This window comes from Eurytemora carolleeae, unplaced genomic scaffold, assembly GCF_000591075.1.
Source record: "Eurytemora carolleeae unplaced genomic scaffold, Eaff_2.0 scaffold422, whole genome shotgun sequence".
NCBI classification, from domain to species: Eukaryota; Metazoa; Arthropoda; class Copepoda; order Calanoida; family Temoridae; genus Eurytemora; species Eurytemora carolleeae.
In genome coordinates this window covers 55635-75077 of record NW_019396433.1, presented here as the reverse complement: position 1 = coordinate 75077, position 19443 = coordinate 55635, and the positions used below count along the sequence as shown (strand labels likewise).

At 33.3% G+C, this 19443-nt stretch overlaps 1 protein-coding gene across 1 annotated transcript in view; it reads left to right on the top strand.

Moving 5' to 3' along the window:
- Window positions 1-638: 638 nt before the first annotated feature.
- Window positions 639-19443, top strand: part of LOC111703230 (homeotic protein proboscipedia) — a 22568-nt gene continuing 3763 nt past the window's right edge. The window contains exons 1-13 of the mRNA XM_023475117.1: window positions 639-1034; window positions 8042-8109; window positions 8864-9072; window positions 9335-9445; window positions 12547-12597; window positions 13637-13736; window positions 13915-13969; window positions 14682-14772; window positions 15020-15111; window positions 16318-16463; window positions 17425-17472; window positions 17726-17760; window positions 18240-18338. Of these exons, the coding sequence (XP_023330885.1) occupies window positions 990-1034; window positions 8042-8109; window positions 8864-9072; window positions 9335-9445; window positions 12547-12597; window positions 13637-13736; window positions 13915-13969; window positions 14682-14772; window positions 15020-15111; window positions 16318-16463; window positions 17425-17472; window positions 17726-17760; window positions 18240-18338 (1150 nt within the window). The 5' untranslated portion in view covers window positions 639-989. The remainder of the gene's footprint in view (window positions 1035-8041; window positions 8110-8863; window positions 9073-9334; window positions 9446-12546; window positions 12598-13636; window positions 13737-13914; window positions 13970-14681; window positions 14773-15019; window positions 15112-16317; window positions 16464-17424; window positions 17473-17725; window positions 17761-18239; window positions 18339-19443) is intronic.

Here is a 19443-nt window from a genome sequence, read left to right as displayed (position 1 = left end):
GCAATGCCCGATTTAAGACGGAATCCTTAAATGTTTTGTTCGATCAAGAATCACATAGGTATCCACATTTATTTTTTTCTTTGTTTATTATCATTTAAGGTATCTCTGCAAATGTGACTTGAGAATTTTTTGCTTTTAAGTAATAGCGGAGAAATTAGAATTCAACATTTTTCGAGTCAAAAAACGCGAGGTTCTCTTCCAAGTTCCACATTTTTAATCAAATTAAGGTTGTAAGAGTACCTTTGTAAATCAGGCATTGCATTTTTAATCAGATTAAGGTTGTAAGAGTACCTTTGTAAATCAGGCATTGCATTTTTAATCAGATTAAGGTTGTAAGAGTACCTTTGTAAATCAGGCATTGCATTTTTAATCAGATTAAGGTTGTAAGAGTACCTTTGTATATCAGGCATTGCATTTTTTTGCATTGAGGGTCACTTGAAATAATCCTTTCAGTCAGTCCCTTTAATACATTTAAATCTGGATAAACATCTTTGGGACACATCAAGCATAGAACAAATTAATTCCCTTTTTTGGGACACCCTGTAGCACTTATGAACAATGCCACTTTTACAGTGTAAGTTGAAATTTCAAAAGTACATTTTTCTATTATATGATATTTTTATTTTCAGATTTTGAAACCAAGAAAAAATGGGAGATTTCTAAAAATTCTGCTATAGAGAGTGTGTTTTCCTCGTGTCTATAAAGTGAACACACTGGTGTTAAATGACTTACTTTCTTTGCATGTGTTATGCTTCGCTCAGATAGAAAAGTAAAGAAGTAAACAGTGAACAAAAATGTAGAAACGAAATTTTTTCAAAAAAGTGAACAGGAACACCTGATCTTAAACAAGAACAAGTACTAGGAAGATCTGATCTTGAACAGGAACAAGTACCAGGAAGATCTGATCTTGAACAGGAACATCTGATTCTGAACAGGAAAATCTTGAACATTATACAAAGACGACCGTGTGTGAAGAAACGTGTGAACAGATGATAAACTTGAACGGAGAACCTACTGTGACCCAACCTGACCCAGTAGGATATAATCAATCATTCAACAATACAGTGGTAACCAATATATACATGAATAGTTGTCGTCCTCATTCTTTCTTTTAATTTGAATCACACCGCTATTCGTATAGTGCCGTTTAAACTAGAATATATTCAGAGGAAACATTATCGGAGTTAAACAATCCTAGAAATACAGTAGGAACCAAAAAACTTTGGAATCGGAAGACGACATCATTTCAATATTAAAGGATATTTGATGTTTTAAAAAAGCAAATAGTTTTACTAGTAATTTGTTTAATCACTTATAACGTGAAATGGGTCTGTTTACATTGCACTATGCATGATGAAGACGGAAATTATTCTGCTTTATATTGTTAAAGACTAACCAGGGCACGGGCAGCCGTAGTACATTTGAATTTCCGAGCCGGGTCAACCTTTCCGGTCCCAGTTTGTATTGTACCGCACAGACATTGGGTTAATAAAGCAGACACTCAATAGGACTAGACAGTGCAACAAGTTTGACGCAGTCAGACTTTATGCTTCATTCATGTCGAATTTACTTTTACTAAAGGGGCAGAGGTGCGTGAGGGTGGGGGTTTGAAGGGAAAATATATTTCTTTATGCTGTAAACTAGTCACAGAATTTTGAACTTGTTCTAAAATGCCAAAAAAAAAAAAAATTTAGTAAGCTAGACACATGTATGGACATAATTTTATAATCGATATAATTATATAACTTAGTCTGTCTCTTGTCTTGAAGTTATCAGCTCTTTTTAACACAATTTTCTTGCACATATTACATAGTATAAAAGAAAGATTGATTTGAATTGAGGAAAGGTATAAGGGAAGGGGTTGGTGAGAGGAGAGAGAAGGGGGAAGGTAGAGGGGAGGGGTAAGGTAAGAAGGGAAGAGATTGGTTTATAGGAAGGGTAATTGGGGAAAGTAGAAAGGAAAGAAGTTGGTGTAGAAGAAAGGAAAGGAAGGGGGAATATAGAAGGGAAGAGGNTAAATTATCTGAAATCCACCCCATCCCTCCCCTCCCCCTCCCATATCCTTCTGGACTGAGACACGCCTCTATTTTTGCTTCTGTTAGAGATAAACTAGAAGATACTTGTTATCAGCCCGTTAAGACAGGGAGAGGAAAATGTACGGTAGGCCTGGGAAACACTTATTTGAAATTGAATCTTAAAAGATAAGAGTTTTTATGAATAATGCCCCTGCAAAATATCTTAAAGTATCACTGCAAACTTAAAACTGCGACTTTGTGACCTCGAAGCGCCTCGATCTTAGAATTTACGCACAAGACTATGAGACAAGCAAATTTATGCAGTTATTCGCGGCCCCTTTCCGATTAACAATTATAGCTTTTAACTGTTATTTAAAACTGGCCCAATTTTATTCATTTTAAAATTTTCCTGGATTATTTAAATTTAAATTTGGCCCGAGGTTCAGCCGTTTTTACGTTTATTGGATACAAACAGATGAATAAGCATACGGACAAGCAAAGTAAAGGAATAGGATAGTTTATCCAATAACCTTATTACGGGCTTCCAATCCATCAATACGCCTGTATATTTACAGTGTAACTACAGAGTGTTTTAAAATTAACACATTTCTTATCTTTTTCATCATAAAAAATAAAGGTTCCGTGAAGGGTATGAACAGATGAATACAGACAAGCAAAGTATAGGAATAGGATTGTATCCACAATATCCATACTAAATTGTATCATATAGGATTGTATCAACTGTATCATACTAAATTGTATCATATAGGATTGTATCAACTGTATCATACTAAATTGTATCATATAGGATTGTATCAACTGTATCATACTAAATTGTATCATATAGGATTGTATCAACTGTATCATACTAAATTGTATCATATAGGATTGTATCAACTGTATCATACTAAATTGTATCATATAGGATTGTATCAACTGTATCATACTAAATTGTATCATATAGGATTGTATCAACTGTATCATACTAAATTGTATCATATAGGATTGTATCAACTGTATCATACTAAATTGTATCATATAGGATTGTATCAACTGTATCATACTAAATTGTATCATATAGGATTGTATCAACTGTATCATACTAAATTGTATCATATAGGATTGTATCAACTGTATCATACTAAATTGTATCATATAGGATTGTATCAACTGTATCATACTAAATTGTGTCATATAGGATTGTATCAACTGTATCATACTAAATTGCATCATATAGGATTGTATCAGCTGTATCCTACTAAATTGTATCATGTAGGATTGTATCCACTGTATTCTAACTAAAGTGTAGCATATAGGATTGTATCAGCTGTATCATACTAAATTATATCATACAGGATGATATTAGCTGTATTCTACTTAACATCATATACTATTGTATCAGCTCTTTCCTACTAAACTGTTTCACATAGCATTGTATTAGCTGTATTCTTCAAAATTGTATCTTACAGGATTGTATGAGCTGTATCCTAGGAGCTAAGTATCAGTTGCTACAAGGATAAGAATATAAGTAAGATTTGTGAACAATAGTTGGCTTTATTGGGAAGATAGATATACCTCAGATAAAAGAGATAAAGTCTAGTATTGTATATACGGATATATATACGGATATATTGTACATACAGATATAGATATATATTCGGATATATTGTATAGAAAGATATAGATTTATATTCGGATATACATACGGATATTTAGATATATATTCGGATACATATATGGATATATTATATTTACAGATATAGATATATATTCGGATATATATACGGATATATTTTATATATGGATATAGATATATATTCGGATATATATATGGATATATTATATATACAGATAAAGATATATATTCGGATATATATTCGGATATATTTTATATACGGATATATTTTATATATGGATATAGATATATATTCGGTTATATATTCGGATATATATACGGATAAATTGTATATACGGATATAAAAGCTAGGCAAAAAAAAGATACTTCATGAAATTCAGATATACTCCTTTTTGAGAATTTAACTATTTTTTCCTCTATCTTTGGAGCTTTTTAAATATTTTCTCATGGGACAATTAATTTTATATGTTTCTGTTATATTTCATAAATTAATAATTACTTACTTATTTGCGCTCTGCTTCCAGAGCAATTCGCGCCCATCTTCGGTTTTAGCTTGTTTTTGCACTTTTATCGGTTTTTTTTCGTGGATTTTTAAAATTTTTTTGATCCAATTTTACACTTCCCCTGATGAGGGAAGTGTGAGTTGCCTAAACAACTTTGGGGTCGATCGGTTCAGCCGTCTTGACGTTTATTAGATACAAACAAACAAACACCTAAACAGACAAGCAAAGTATAAATATAGACAATAAAAGGGATCAAAGGATTTTCGGATAAACACCCTTTTTGTTTAATGTCTAGCCTTCTTTGATTGTACGTATAAGTTCACATTTGTCAAATTCAATCTTAATTTAAACTCAAAATAAAATTTAACATAAGTATTTGATTTAAAAAAATATCTAAAGATTGATTTGAATATTTTAAAATAAACATTTGAAAGATGGTTCAAATATTTTGAAATAAATATTTGAATAAAAGAATAAGACCGTATCGAATGCCTGAAGGCAAGCATATGGCTTTATTCACTGCCTAACATTGCATGCAATTAGAGCGTATTTTTAATTGGTCCAAATTTCCCCACCATTCCCACAGATTTATCAATGTCCGAAAAACATTCCATATTAAACATTTCTCTTTATATATTTTCCATTTATAAAGTAGTAATCTTTGTTTGGTTGACTGTGGAATTCGGCCGAACCACCGGAATGTTCTCGGCTAGTTTGGTATTAACATTCTAACTTTAAGGAGAAAATAGTTAAAAACGTCTCACACCGAAGAACGCAGCGTCCATACAAATTCGGAAAGATGCAACATTCATCTAGGATCGTAAACAAATCAATTTAATTCCAAACAAATCATTTAGATCTGCAAACAATAATCATCGATTATTTTTCGACGCATTCTAATATAGTTAATATTTCATAATATTTTTGATTTTTTTTTTTTTAATAATGTCTCACACCGAAGAACGCAGCGTCCATACAAATTCGGAAAGATGCAACATTCATCTAGGATCGTAAACAAATCAATTTAATTCCAAACAAATCACTTAGATCTGCAAACAATAATCATCGATTATTTTTCGACGCATTCTAATATAGTTAATATTTCATAATATTTTTGATTTTTTTTTTTTAATAATTTTCGAACATTCCTGGAAAATATGAAAATGTCGTCTTCATTATCAAAAATCCTCGAAACAGAAATAAATGTTTTCAAAAGTAACTCTCAGGTCATGAAAAGTACAAAATATTAATAGAGTTATTGCGAAGTCCCAAAATGCGACCTGACAAATTTGCTTTTCTCATCCTTGTATACATAACATCATAACTATAGAAGCTACGCACACAAATCTGCCCCTATAGTAAAAGTAAATTCAACCTATATGAAGCATAAAGTCTGACCGCGTCAACCTTGTTGGACCGGCTAGTCCTGTCCATAGAGATAGGTATAATACAAACTGGGATCGTGAAGGTTGACCCGGCTCGGAAATTCAAATGTACTACGGCTGCCCGTGTACGAAGTCTTAAAATCATACCACTGGCAATTTCGTTAACAATCCCTTTAAGGAGAAGTTTTTATTCCTGCTTGAGTTGAGAATGTTGGGGAATATATCGAAATGTTGTCACATGTACAGGGTTCTTGTATATATAGAAAACATGCTCTTATCTGACCGTGTGTCTATATGCATATCCTAGTATTACTATCTATCCTGTCTATCTGTATCTATCTAAATGCATATCTACCATATCTACTGTCTATCTGTGTCATACATAACATGCAATACTGGACACACACACACAATACTATTATTATTATTTTTCCCTCCCCCTCCTCCTCCCGTCCTTTTAACTATATCCCCCTCCATTATCCTCTTTTTATAAAGAGTATACCTCTAACTAATGTTTTACTCGAACAATCTACAAATCCGCAACTATCAATTCCCATCTATCCATACCCTTCCCATAATCCCATCTATTCCTACCCTTCCCATAATCCCATCCATTCCTACCGTTCCCATAATCCCATCCATTCCTACCTTTCCCATAATCCCATCCGTTTCTACATTTTCAATAATTCCATCCATATCTACCCTTCACATAATCCCATCCATTCTTGCCCTTCACATAATTCCTTTCATTTCTACACTTCCCATACTTCTATCCATACCTTCCCATACTCCTATCCATCACTTCCCTTCCCATAATTCCATTCATCCTTTCCCATAATCCCATCCATTCCTACCCTTCTCATAATCCCATACATTCCTACCCTTCCCATAATCCCATCTATTCCTACCCTTCCCATACTCCTAACCATCCCTACCCTTCCCATAATCCCATCGTTTCCTACCCTTCTCATACTCCTATCCGTCCCTACCCTTCCCATAATTCTATCCATTCCTACCCTTCCCAAACTCCTATACATTTCTACCCTTCCCATACTCCTATCCCTGCCCTTCCCATAATCTCATCACCTTCTACTCTTCTCATAATCCTATCCAGTCCCACCCTTTTCATAGTCCAATCCATCCCTACCCTTCTCATAATTCTATCCCTGCCATTCCCATAATCCCATAAGTTTCTACCCTTCCCATATTCCAATTCATCCTTACTCTTCCCATACTCCTATCCATTCCTACCCTTCCCATGCTTTCATATATTCCACCAACCCTTCTAATTTTCCGATACTTCTCTATCCTTCACATAATCCTATCCCTACCCTTGTCATACTCTCATCTGTCCCTACCCTTCCCTTACTCCAATCCATCCCTACCCTTGTCATACTCTCATCTGTCCCTACCCTTCCCTTACTCCAATCCATCCCTACCCTTTTCATACTCTCATCTGTCCCTACCCTTCCCTTACTCCTATCCATCCCTACCCTTGTCATACTCTCATCTGTCCCTACCCTTCCCATAATACTATCCATTCCTACCCTTCCCATAATCACGTCTATTCCTACCCTTCCCATAATCCCATTCATTCCTACCCTTCCTATACTTCTATCTATTCCTACCCTTCCAATACTCCTCTCCATCCAGCTACCCATCCCAAACTCCTATCTATCCATACCCTTTCCATACTCCCATCCATACCTACCCTTCCCATACTCCAACCCCTTCCCTTCCCAAAATCCCATCCCTACTCTTCCCATAATCCCATCTATTCATACCTGCCGTTCCCCTAATTCAATCGATTTTTGGAATTGCAATAAAAAATAATTCTTTTTCAAACAGTTCAACTGAATTTATGTTAATTCAAATTATATGAATTTGAAATATTTAATGAAAATGAATTAAAACTGATAAAACGATATATTTTCGCATCAAAACCTTCTCTCAACCTCATCTCAGCGGCTCCAGGTTCATTTGTCAAGTCTCTCTCTAGGATACTGTTGGATACTGTTGGATACTGTATAGGATAATAGATATGAAACCAGCTCCTGGTATTCACTCATGTTAGTGTGTGTCTAGCAAGATAAATGTCTATTTGTCTGTCTATATTAATGTCTGAATACCAATATTGTCATAAAATATAATAGATTTTTGATAATTTTTTTTTTAATATTGCAAGCTGAATAAGTTCTACATTTTTTGCATCAAGTTTATCTTTCTTTCTATTTAGGCTCTTCATTTAAAATTGTTATCTTAAACTGAGTACTCTCAACAAACCATAGTTTTCAAACTCCTATATCTTTGCACCTGATGGTGTACACATTTGAAATTTCCAACTTTGATAATCTCATTTTAAAAAAAATCATAACATATCAAAAGGTCTCCTAAGTCATGTTTTACAAATATAGGGATTAGAAAATCAGAGTTTGAGGAGAGTAATCAAAATGTTTTTGTTAAAATATTTGCAAATATGAGTTCAATGGTTGATGAATAAAGTGGAAAGATGGTAGAGAGGAAGAGTACAGGAGAATGAGTTTAATTGACGATGCTTCAAATCAAACAAGGTAATTTTTCAAATAAATTCCTCCTTGAGATCAGAACTCGGGTTCAACCATTGATCTCGTATTCATTCATTCATGGATTAATCTAATTCCTCTTTGATATCTAATTTGTTCAAAATCGCCTTGCCACCTATCTATATATTGCCACCTATCCTTATATTGCTACCTATTGCCATCTATCTATATATTGCCACATAATGCCACCTATTGCCAAATATCTATATATTGCCACCTATTTATATATTGCCACCTATTGCCATTGATCCATATATTGCCATATATTGCCACCTATTGCCACCTATCTATATATTGCCACCTATTGTCACCTATTGCCACCTATCTAAATATTGCCACCTATTGCCACCTATCTATATATTGCCACCTATTTAAATATTGCCACCTATTGCCACCTATCTATAAATAGTTTTAGTTAATCTATGTGTTTTAAAGGGACTGTAAGTGTAATTTCAAGTAACCCTTCATGTAAAGATGACACTGTTCGATTTACAACTATACCCTTGAACCCCTTGCCTGATCAATAATGTGGAAGATATTGTCGTTATTTTAGGTCTTAGGTCAAAAATGTAAATAATCAGTTTTCAAAACTATAAACTTTGATTTCTATAATTCATAATTTATCAAAAGCTGGTCGCCGTTATTAATTAGGCTTTGTCATTTTTGCACAGAGGTTCACTTGCAAGAACGCGCACAGAGGGTTTTACAATTTTCAATTCAATAAGATATAATTTTAATTTAGGAGTAAACAGGAGCAATGGACGGAAGCAAAAACTGAAGATTGGGAGGGAAAATTGGATTGGGAGAGGGAGGGGAAGGGAGTTGAAGGTTGGGAAGAGAAGGGAGGAGAAGGTTGGGAAAGAGGAGGAGAAGGAGAAGGAATATATAGTACAGATCCAAACCTTCAAGAATTTATTCCTCATTCTCTAGAAGATAATACTCCACCTCCAGGTACTAGGATAATACTCCTCCTCCAGGTACTAGGACACTGTCAACTAGGCAGAGGGAGAAGGTCCAATTTTTGCAATATTACTGGTAAGACTTCGTGACCTCGTAGTTCCTCTAATTTAGTTTTTAAGCACAATACGCAAATTTGTTCGGTTACTTATTGGAAATTTAAAACTACCAGACTGCTCCTCATTCCAATTTTTTTTTTTTTGGGGGGGGGGGCTTTCAAATATATACTCCTACCTCTAAACAATGAATCCTGCAGGTTACATGGGACATATAGAGATGGGGATGTCTCCGCTAGCAATGATGAGTATGGCAGAGCAGTATCCCTGGATGAAGGAGAAGAAACCAGCAAGAAAACCACAAATTCCAGGTAAAGTTGGATCACTGAAAGGGACTGTTCTCTTTTTGGGTAATTCAAGAGTGAACAAATAGAGCTTATTAGCTAATTATTGGCTTTAGTCTTACTTTTAAAGATAACTAGGTGTAGAGATAGGCAAAGTTTTTTTTAACGAACGAAATTTTTTGTAAAAAAGGGTGTCGTTCACATCACGTCGTAACGAGCGATGGACGAACGAAATGAATCGCTCAGAGAAATAAAAAACTATCGCTGATTAAAAACGAACGAAAAACAAAAACAAACGAGTTAAAATCGTTCGACCGATCCTGATCGTGTTTTTTTACTGAACTAATGAATTTTCGGAAGGATTTTGAAAAAATAATAGTTTTTATTTATTATATTATGAAGATTAGTAGCGATCAAAAGCACTTGTTTTTTCGCCGCAAGCTTATACCCCCTTTCATTTTTCGCGAACACTCCCTTTAAGAATTGGTCGGACTTGGTTTAAATTATCATTAGAGACTTTTTGCAACCTCGGAGTTTATCTAGTTTTGATTTTACGCCCAAGCATGAGAAAGGCATATTTTCTGGTTGTTTTCTTGTAGGATTTCAAAACTTTTTACTTTTTCAATTGTTTATCATCATGTAAGACTTTAACCCCACGTAAAGTTTATCCTTACTGGCATGAGAAAGATAGATAGATAGATAGATATACAGGATAAATAGATAGATAGATAGATAGATAGATAGATATAAAAGAATTTTTGTTGTGTCTCCGTCAAATATTGAAAAATCTAGAACAAAATTGATGATTGGTTGATTGACTGAGTTCTTTATAAAATACATTGCTGCGTGAACAAAATACCCAGTAGAAGTGACTAACCTCCCTTTATTTCGCAAATGGTTTTGGGAATATTGATTAAATTTGTAAAAATGAGATAAAAAAATTTAAAAATGCCGTTTCATTGTGTCGTTAAAAGTGGTCTTCCTTGTACAATATATATATGTTTTATTATTTGAAATTTTGTTAATATATCATTTAAAAAATTTAAAGCTGTATGTCTATCTATTCATTTCTAAATCTATTTGTTTATCCGTATATATATCTCTTTGAATCTATCAGTCTGTCTGTAGTAAATACCCTACTCCATAAACTGCTCTTGAACCCATAACTATCCAGGTACAATTCAGTTTTACTTTCACTTAGCTATCAATGTCTAGACCTGGACACAATCAGGTCAGCTATCATTGTCAACCAGGACACTAGCTCTTAATCGATGAATGCCAATCCAATGGGCGCGATCAGCTATCAATGTTTACTCGGACACAACTACGTAACTATCAATGCCTCAACTAGGACACAATCTTGAGATATCAAAGCCTCAATTAGGACACAATCTTGTAAACTGTCAATGTCTCAACTAGGAAACGATTTTGAGATATCAATGCTTTAATTGGGCCATGATCTTCAACTAATTCTTGTTAATACAAGGACACAATTACTCTCTTGCAGTGACCAAAGCGGAGTCTCTATATCAACTGATGTATTTGAGGTTTATATGTTACGTCGTTATCTATATCACATGATCAAGACAGTCATGTTACATATTTACAGCACAGTAAAAATAGGCGCAATTAAGATGTACATAATTATATATATCACATGATTAAGCTAATCATGCTATGTATTCCTTTGAAGCGCAGTACAAAGGAATGATGGGTTTTATGTAGAAGTTTACAAATGTAGATAGTCAATAATGTACAACGTAATTCAGGTTTACAGAATATCATGTTATCTGATATATATATTACATGTCTATGCATCTTTAAATCTATTCGTATATCTATGCATATTTAAATCTATCTGCTTGTTTTTCTATATATCTTTAAATCTATCTGCTCATCTATCTATTTCTATCTGTCTACCTATGTATTTTCCTATACTAAGGAATGTTGAGGTTTTTACTTGTAAGATAATAATAGTTCTATGTGTTAAATTCTTACTTCTACTTTGATGTATCGAAATCCAGTATATATCGATTTTAGATAGAAGGACTAACTGCTCTGGGGGCAGGTACTATATGAAGGGGGGGGGGAGCGTTGATTGAGACCATTATTTTAGTTATCTACGTAATTAATTTTGAAAGTTCGGTGGTGTTTTTTTCTGTATTTTTATAGAAAATACAATTGAAAATAATCAGATTAAAAAACAACAAAGATGATTCTCGATCAGTAAAAGGTTTCAAGGGTAAATCAGTCATCGAGGGTCACTTAAAATATCTGTTTTAGTGCTTGAAATAAAGCAGAGTGAAGGTTAAAAAACACATGTATTTTGACGCTGTGAAAAAGTCCTTTTATAATAGAAAGTAAGCTCACAGTTGAACAATGTTCTGGTTTTGACATGTAAAAAACCGTCCTCCACGTAAGATTGAAACCTGAAATGTTTTCAATCGTTTACTTTTCTCATACTTATGTTTGAAATCAAAACTAGAGCAGCTACAAGGTCACAAAGTCGTACCGTACCAGTAATGTTGCATAAAGGAATTGAGTTTTTGTCACAAACTGTGATTTTCTTATTCCTATATCTTTGCATTTCAATGTCAGGGGCCTTAGATATTTCAAACTATGAATTATTTTAGATCAAATAATAATAGTTTGAAATATCAAAGGTTAACACCATCAGTTTGCAAAGATATAGCGATTTGAAAATCAGATTTGTAGCTAAAACTCAGTTCTTTTAACCTTTTTCTGCTGTCTATATTTTCTGTGAAAAAATAAACTTTATTAAAGTTTTCGTCCAAACCATCAATCTATCGTCAATTTGACATTTGGAACAATTTGACAAACAAATTACTTGGTAAAAACTTCTGCAATTCGCAAATCAATACTCGGTAAAGGTCCGTGCGGAATGTTTGCAACATTTTAAAACTCTAAAACAAAATTCCACATGTTTATTCACACACACCCCATCCCGACCCACTCCTTATTTTTTCTTAAAACATGCAGAAAAACTAAGTATTTCAAGTTGAAATTAAACTTGTGTATTTTCTTCCACATCTATGACTTTTTTTAGTTTTCTGTGCAGCTAAGTTCTCTTTTTATTCATGTGTTTGTTTTCACTTGTTTTTGTTAAGGAGATATGTCAGGCTGGCCTAAGGAGAGAAAAAGACACCCTTCCAATTCATGTAAATATTTTAGAAATATAAATTTAAAAGTTTTGATTAGAAATAATCTACAGTTAAACTTGAAAACTTTGTAATGCGCGTTAAAAACGAACAACCAATAAGAAGACAGGAAAGATTTCGGCAAATCACAGTACAGAGATTACGTATTAACATATTGTCCATCTTCCAAGAAGAATGCATATGTAAAAAATACAATTCAGATTCAAGGTTATAATGCAAGGAAAGTTAATTCCAGTTGCGTATATTCTGCGTACATTTTGAAACCAGTTCTCTCTGGGCGGAATTTGTAAACAAGAACACTGTTCATTTAGAATTCGAGGAGGATAAAAGCATTGAATTTTGAAAATTTTGATAATTCACATAATAGTTTCCTTTGACCAGAATATTTCATTGATTTTTTATGTGAAGATGGATCCAATGTCAGGCTGAGACATCCGTCTTGTGTTTACATTGCCAGTAACCAGTAACATTGACAGTACACTGCAGTAAAAAAATATGCGTAAAATAACTTTCCTTGCATTATAACCTTGAACAGATTAATATTTTGCTATTATAGTTGGTGAGATAAATAATCTGAGGTCTTAACTTGTGAATTTTGGGATCAAGCATTTATCCGAATCTTATGTAGAGTTTACGGATTAAATCAATTGAGGACCGGATTAAGAACTTATCCCTCAACTTAAAAAGTTTTTGAAGTGAATATCAAGTGTGGCGGCACATTATTAAGAGATTTTAAAATCAAAAGTTTTCATGCTCAATAATACTGCCATTTTTTTGCCTTTAAAGTTATTAAGAATTAAAATTTTTATTGATTGGTTAAACCCAAAATTGTCATATCTCCGGTAATTATGTAAAGACATTTTGTTTTTTTGAAATGACAGGATCAGAGCTATTTCATAAAACTTTAGAGTAATATTTATATTTTAGTTGCCGACGGCGGAATAACACTGTATATAGTAACTTTAGTAATATTTATTTTTTAGTTGCCGACGGCGGAATAACACTGTATATAGTAACTTTAGTAATATTTATTTTTTAGTTGCCGACGGCGGAATGCCAAGGAGATTGCGTACAGCCTACACTAATACCCAACTACTAGAATTAGAAAAAGAATTTCATTTTAATAAATATTTGTGCAGGTATTATATATCATGTTTTTTAATAAAAAAAATATAATGACGAAGAAATTGTTTTTATATTTTATCCTAATTCATCTACATAAAAATGTATAACACAAAGTTAGATCTAAGCCGCCCAAAGTTCAGAAAATCAGTATATTGTTATGATCAATGCCGCGTTAACATTACTTTTTTTCAGACCTCGAAGAATCGAAATAGCAGCAGCCCTTGACCTTACAGAAAGACAAGTCAAGGAAACATATAAACATGTTTGTCCCCCCAGCCTGCTTGGCTCTGATCCGTATCTATCTATCTATATCAAAGTGATGATGGGTCAGCTGGCCTGAAATTCTTGTCACTTTTTGCGCGCAAATACGTTAAAATTCGTTCCTAGGCTTGACATCAGGAGAAAAGAAAAATTCATAAACGTTTAAAACTGAAGTTGACCGTTTTGAGAGATTTTCTGAAGTTAGGTTCACTTTTTTTAAATCTAATAACATAATTCCAATAAACATGGGAATTAAGTGACAAATTCGAAATTGTCTTTTTAAATAAATTCTTTGATTTAGTATAGTGATACCTACTGAGAAAGCTGTAATCCGTAAAATTTTCGTCTGTTATGTTGACAATTTGTTTGTTTGTGTTTTGACTGTTTTGACTTCATACGGTTTTATTTAGTAAAACAAGAAAATTACAGTTTACAAACAGAGCAAACTTATCCGTCTTTACTGTTCATCTTGCAGAGATATTACAGATATATCTTTTACATCCATTTACCGTTTTCATTCAATAAACTCTAGTATACATAATAATGTTATGGCTTTTGAAATCAGGTAATACAATGCAATTTCATAACAAAGACGATGTCTAATTCGTCACTGAATTCCCATGCTTATTGGGACACCCTGTAGATAGATGAAACAAAATATGATTTCTATATCTTCATGTTTATCTGTTAAACCTCAGGTTTGGTTTCAAAATCGCCGAATGAAACACAAACGACAGACGGTAACCAAAGACGACATCGATATCAAAGATACTAAATCAAAAAGTTCAGGTTTGATAAGATTTTCATTGGTTTGCATTGTTCATAGACATGGTCAGGTCAAATGTAAATTGTCAATGTCTATGTCTACGACCATGTGTATGGCTTGCTGACCCTAGTATTGATCTCTATCAATTGTAGAATGTGGTGATCTACCCCCTAGTATTGATCTCTATCTATTGTAGAATGTGGTGATCTACCCCCTAGTATTGTAGAATGTGGTGATCTACCCCCTAGTATTGATCTCTATCTATTGTAGAATGTGGTGATCTACCCCCTGGTGCTCGTGAGAGGATCAAGGATGAACTAGGAGACTCAGATAATGTTAAGAGAGAGGATGTTAGTGATCAGGTATCACTTGCTGAAAAACTCCTGTTCATTGCAAGTACCGTACCGACTTTTAAGCAGCTAGAGCATGTTGTACTGGAGTTAGTAAAAAGTAAAAGATAATCTCGTTTGCAAATTTTATATTCAATGTTAGGTTACAGTTTATTACAGTTTAGTTTACAGTTTATTACAGTTTAGTTTACAGTTTACTACAGTTTCGTTTACAGTTCATTACAGTTTAGTTTACAGTTTATCACAGTTTAGTTTACAGTTTATTACAGTTTAGTTTACAGTTTATAATAGTTTAGTTTACAGTTTATTACAGTTTAGTTTACAGTTTGTTACAGTTTAGTTTACTGATTATTACAGTTTAGTTTACAGTTTGTTACAGTTTAGTTTACTGATTATTACAGTTTAGTTTACAATTTATTTCAATCTTATTAATAATGTTCACCATTAGCAACAACACACTTTTGGGCCCATGATCTTGGGACCTTGGGAGACAGCAGGGTCTAGGGGAGCTATTTCTATCCTGATATTGACATCAAGTTCGTATATTGAATGAGGCTCTGGGATGTAGGAGCCTTTAATATTGCTGTTGTTAGATCTACAAGCCTAAAATTGGAACCTGTACTTAGATATCAAAAATGGTCCCAATTTTAAAAATTTTATGAAGTGTATGTAGATAAAGATAATAGTATTAAAGGGACCGTTTACTTATTTGGGTAATTTGTGGGTAAACTAAATAGCCTATTAGCTATTCATTGGTATTAGTCTTAGTTTTCAAAGACAACTGTGGCCTGAAAATAAGCCGATTTTTCATTTAAAGGGTTTGGAATACGATTTATGAAAGTATATCCAAATATCATTGTATAAGTTTATTTAATAATTCTTAAGAAACTGCTTTTTATTTTTATTTAAAGGTAAATTAATAGCCCTGAAATAGGATAAACAGCATTTATATATTAAGCTTGTTTTTCCGCGGCATTTAATTTTAAATATGTTGAGAATACGACATTATAAAAACTCTTGCTATGTATACATATATCTAGGATATAGACAGAGAGATTCAAGTTTCATACTATTTTTATTGTGCCCTGCAAGGCAGCTCGTTATTAAAGGCAAACACTATTTTTAAGTAGGGGTTCAGTTCAGTATTTCGATAATTATTGAAAATTTCAGGAGAAAAAAAAACTTTTTAACTTAAAATCTTATTTTGAATAATTTTAGGAAGGAATGGATTCTGTGAGTTCTCTTGTAGAAAGTGAGTGCGGGGGTACACCAGGGGATACTCCTGGCACCACCAGGGGTACACCAGGGGGGACACCTGGGGATACACCAGGCACCACCAGAGGGACACCAGCTCCTTCAGAGAGGTAATCTAATCTGTGCATGCCATCAACTATTCGGAACGTTTCCCCCTTTTTTTTAATGGGAATTTTTTGATCGTAGAATTGAAAAAGTCAAATAAAATGATGATGAAAATCCCATTAAAGGGACTATCCATGTTTTTAATTAGTCTTAAATTTGAAGAGGTACAAGCCCGATTCACAACGGTACCAACCATGATGCTTGTTCTTCTGGTTAACAATTCACCATTTTTTTCCGTGGTTTCTTTATCAAAGCGACTTGAAAATGGTGTTAGGTACGTTCCCAAATGCATTTCTTCAAGGGTGACTTCCCAAGTATCAATTTTCCAAGTGGCAATTTCCCAAATGTGCAATTTCCCAAGCGGCAACTTCCCAAAGGTTAGGTTAGGCCCTTTGAGGCACCACAGGCTGCAAGAGGGGCTGATCACTGCTGCTAGGATGGGTTAGGGATCTTGCGTCGCGGCTAGAACAGGCTGGGGGCCGTGGGCTGCAGCTAAGACAGACTTGGCAAGTTGTTGCTCGGGAAATTACACATTTGGGAAGTTGCCACTTGGGAAAATACCCTTGGGAAGTTGCCGCTTGGGAAAGTACCTTACATCTTAAAAATATGTGCACCAGAGGCAAAGAATGTTAGAATTTAACACTTTTCCAGATATTTTCCAGATGGAAGATTTTCCAAATAGAAGATAGAAGAACAACCATATTTTCCAAATTGTTGGTCAAATTAAGCGTTATAAAGGGTATGGTTGTGGACTGAACATGCAATTCTTTAAATTACGTCATCTTAACTTTTAAATTACTGTATTTTTAACCTTCACTTGCACCTTAATGTAAGAGAAATTGTAGCTCTAATTCTCTTATATTATAATGTATTTTTATTGTTAAATAACTGAAATTTTTTTAATAAGTTTTGATTCACATTGTTTAAGTTTAATCCTTGTTAATTTAATTTCTATTTGATGTTTAGTACTGCAGATTCAGATACTAGGCTGACAGATTTATCATCTAGTATTAGGTAATTTATAATTTCAATTGTGTTGATCGAGTTTTATTGATTGATTGATTATTGAAATGTATTGATTAATTATCATTGTTCAACAAAAAATTTCAACTAGACCGTTTGTTGTTTACAATAAACAATATTTTTTATGAATCATTTATCAGTTTATAATCAATCATTCTTAATTATCAAATTAGTGGTTTTTATAAGGATATTAAATTATGATGAAGTGAAATGCAAAAAGTTTAAAATGTTGCTTTCCTTGCAGGTGTGATACACCTAACAACAGTTCAAAGCTCACAGGGATATAGCAACATTAATAAAAAAAAAACACTAAATTCAAAACACTGAAAACTGAACTGAACTCTGAACTGAATTCTGAACTGAAATCTGAATTGAACACTGAACTGAACTTTGAACTGAACTCTGAACTGTACTCTGAACTGAATTCTGAACTAAACTCTGATTTGAACTCTGAACCGAACTCTGAACTGAACTCTGAACTGAACACTGAACTAAACTTTTAACTGAATTTTAAACGAAATTCTGAACTGAACTCTGAACTTAACTATGAACTGAACTAACTTTTAACTGAACTTTGAACGAAATTCTGAACTGAACTCTGAACTTAACTCTGAACTGCACTCTAAACTGAACTCTGAACTGAACAATAAACTGAACTAAAAAGAATAAACATTACACTGAAATTTTGATAAATTAACTGAAAGTGTTAACAGCAGTCCACCAAAACTCTTTATGTACACGTTGCTATGTACAACCAGGATTACAGTATAGCTGTGAAAGCAGTCTAAGTCCAAAAGTTCGGAAACCTAGTCATCTAGTTAAACCAAACCAAACCTCGGGGACCAATCTAACTCCAGGTATTATTAGACCTTTAGTTTATTATTTTTATCATTAGTATTATTATTATTTTATTATTGTTATCATTTTATTTTTATTATTATAATTATTTTTTTAATTAGTATCATTCTAACTAGTATTCTAATTATTATAACTATTATTATTATTATTATCATTAACAATCGATATAAAATCAATATCGGCTGTAATTATTGATCAGTAATCGATCAACTGATTCTCGTATAGCGGCAAACATTTGTAAAATAGTGAGGCCAACCAGAGGCTAAACATTGATTATTTAGAACCTAGCAGTTCATACCGGTTTGGTTTGGTTTTAATTGGATGTTTGGTTTGGTTTGGTTTAGTTTTGGTTTGGTTTAGTTTGGTTTAGTTTGGTTTAATTTGGTTTGGTTTGGTTTGGTTTGGTTTGATTTGGGATGGTTTGGTTTGCTAAACTGATGTTGAATGCTGGCAAGCTTTCCCATTGTTTTATTTTCAATAGGCCGCCATTGTTCTAGCTTTTTACAGTGTAGAATCTTTTTATTTGTACAATGTACATCTATTTCTATATAAACATATCTTTACACTTCACAACATTCTTATATTTACTCATCGATTAATTTTCTTTTATTTCACTCCGACAAGGCTGCCGTTTTATTAAACATGATGGTGTCATTCTTACCCGGTCTTTATAGTCAAGGTTTCCCATTCTTAAAGGGACTGTAGGTGTTGTTTCAAGTGACCCTCCTATTGTAGATTAGTGTTTCCGATTCAAAACAGTACCCTTTAAACCTTAGATTAAGTTTGTCGGAATTATCCTCATTAATCTACAGAAATTCTTTTAATTGTTGAACATTTTGTTAAATGCAAGTAGTTTTATATAAAAAAATATTAAAATTATTATTTTCTTACAAGTTTTTGAAAATAGCTTTTCATGTAAACTATTCAGTAATATCAAGGGACACAAGTAACGGATCAGCTGTGCTGAGTTCACAATGTACGCAACTTACACCGGGCTTTGCGTACAGGAATTCAAGCGGCTTTCGATAAATTTACACACACATATCTCTGTACTCGATTAACAGACAAAGTTTTAAAATAGTACCGTTGTAAATCGGACATTGC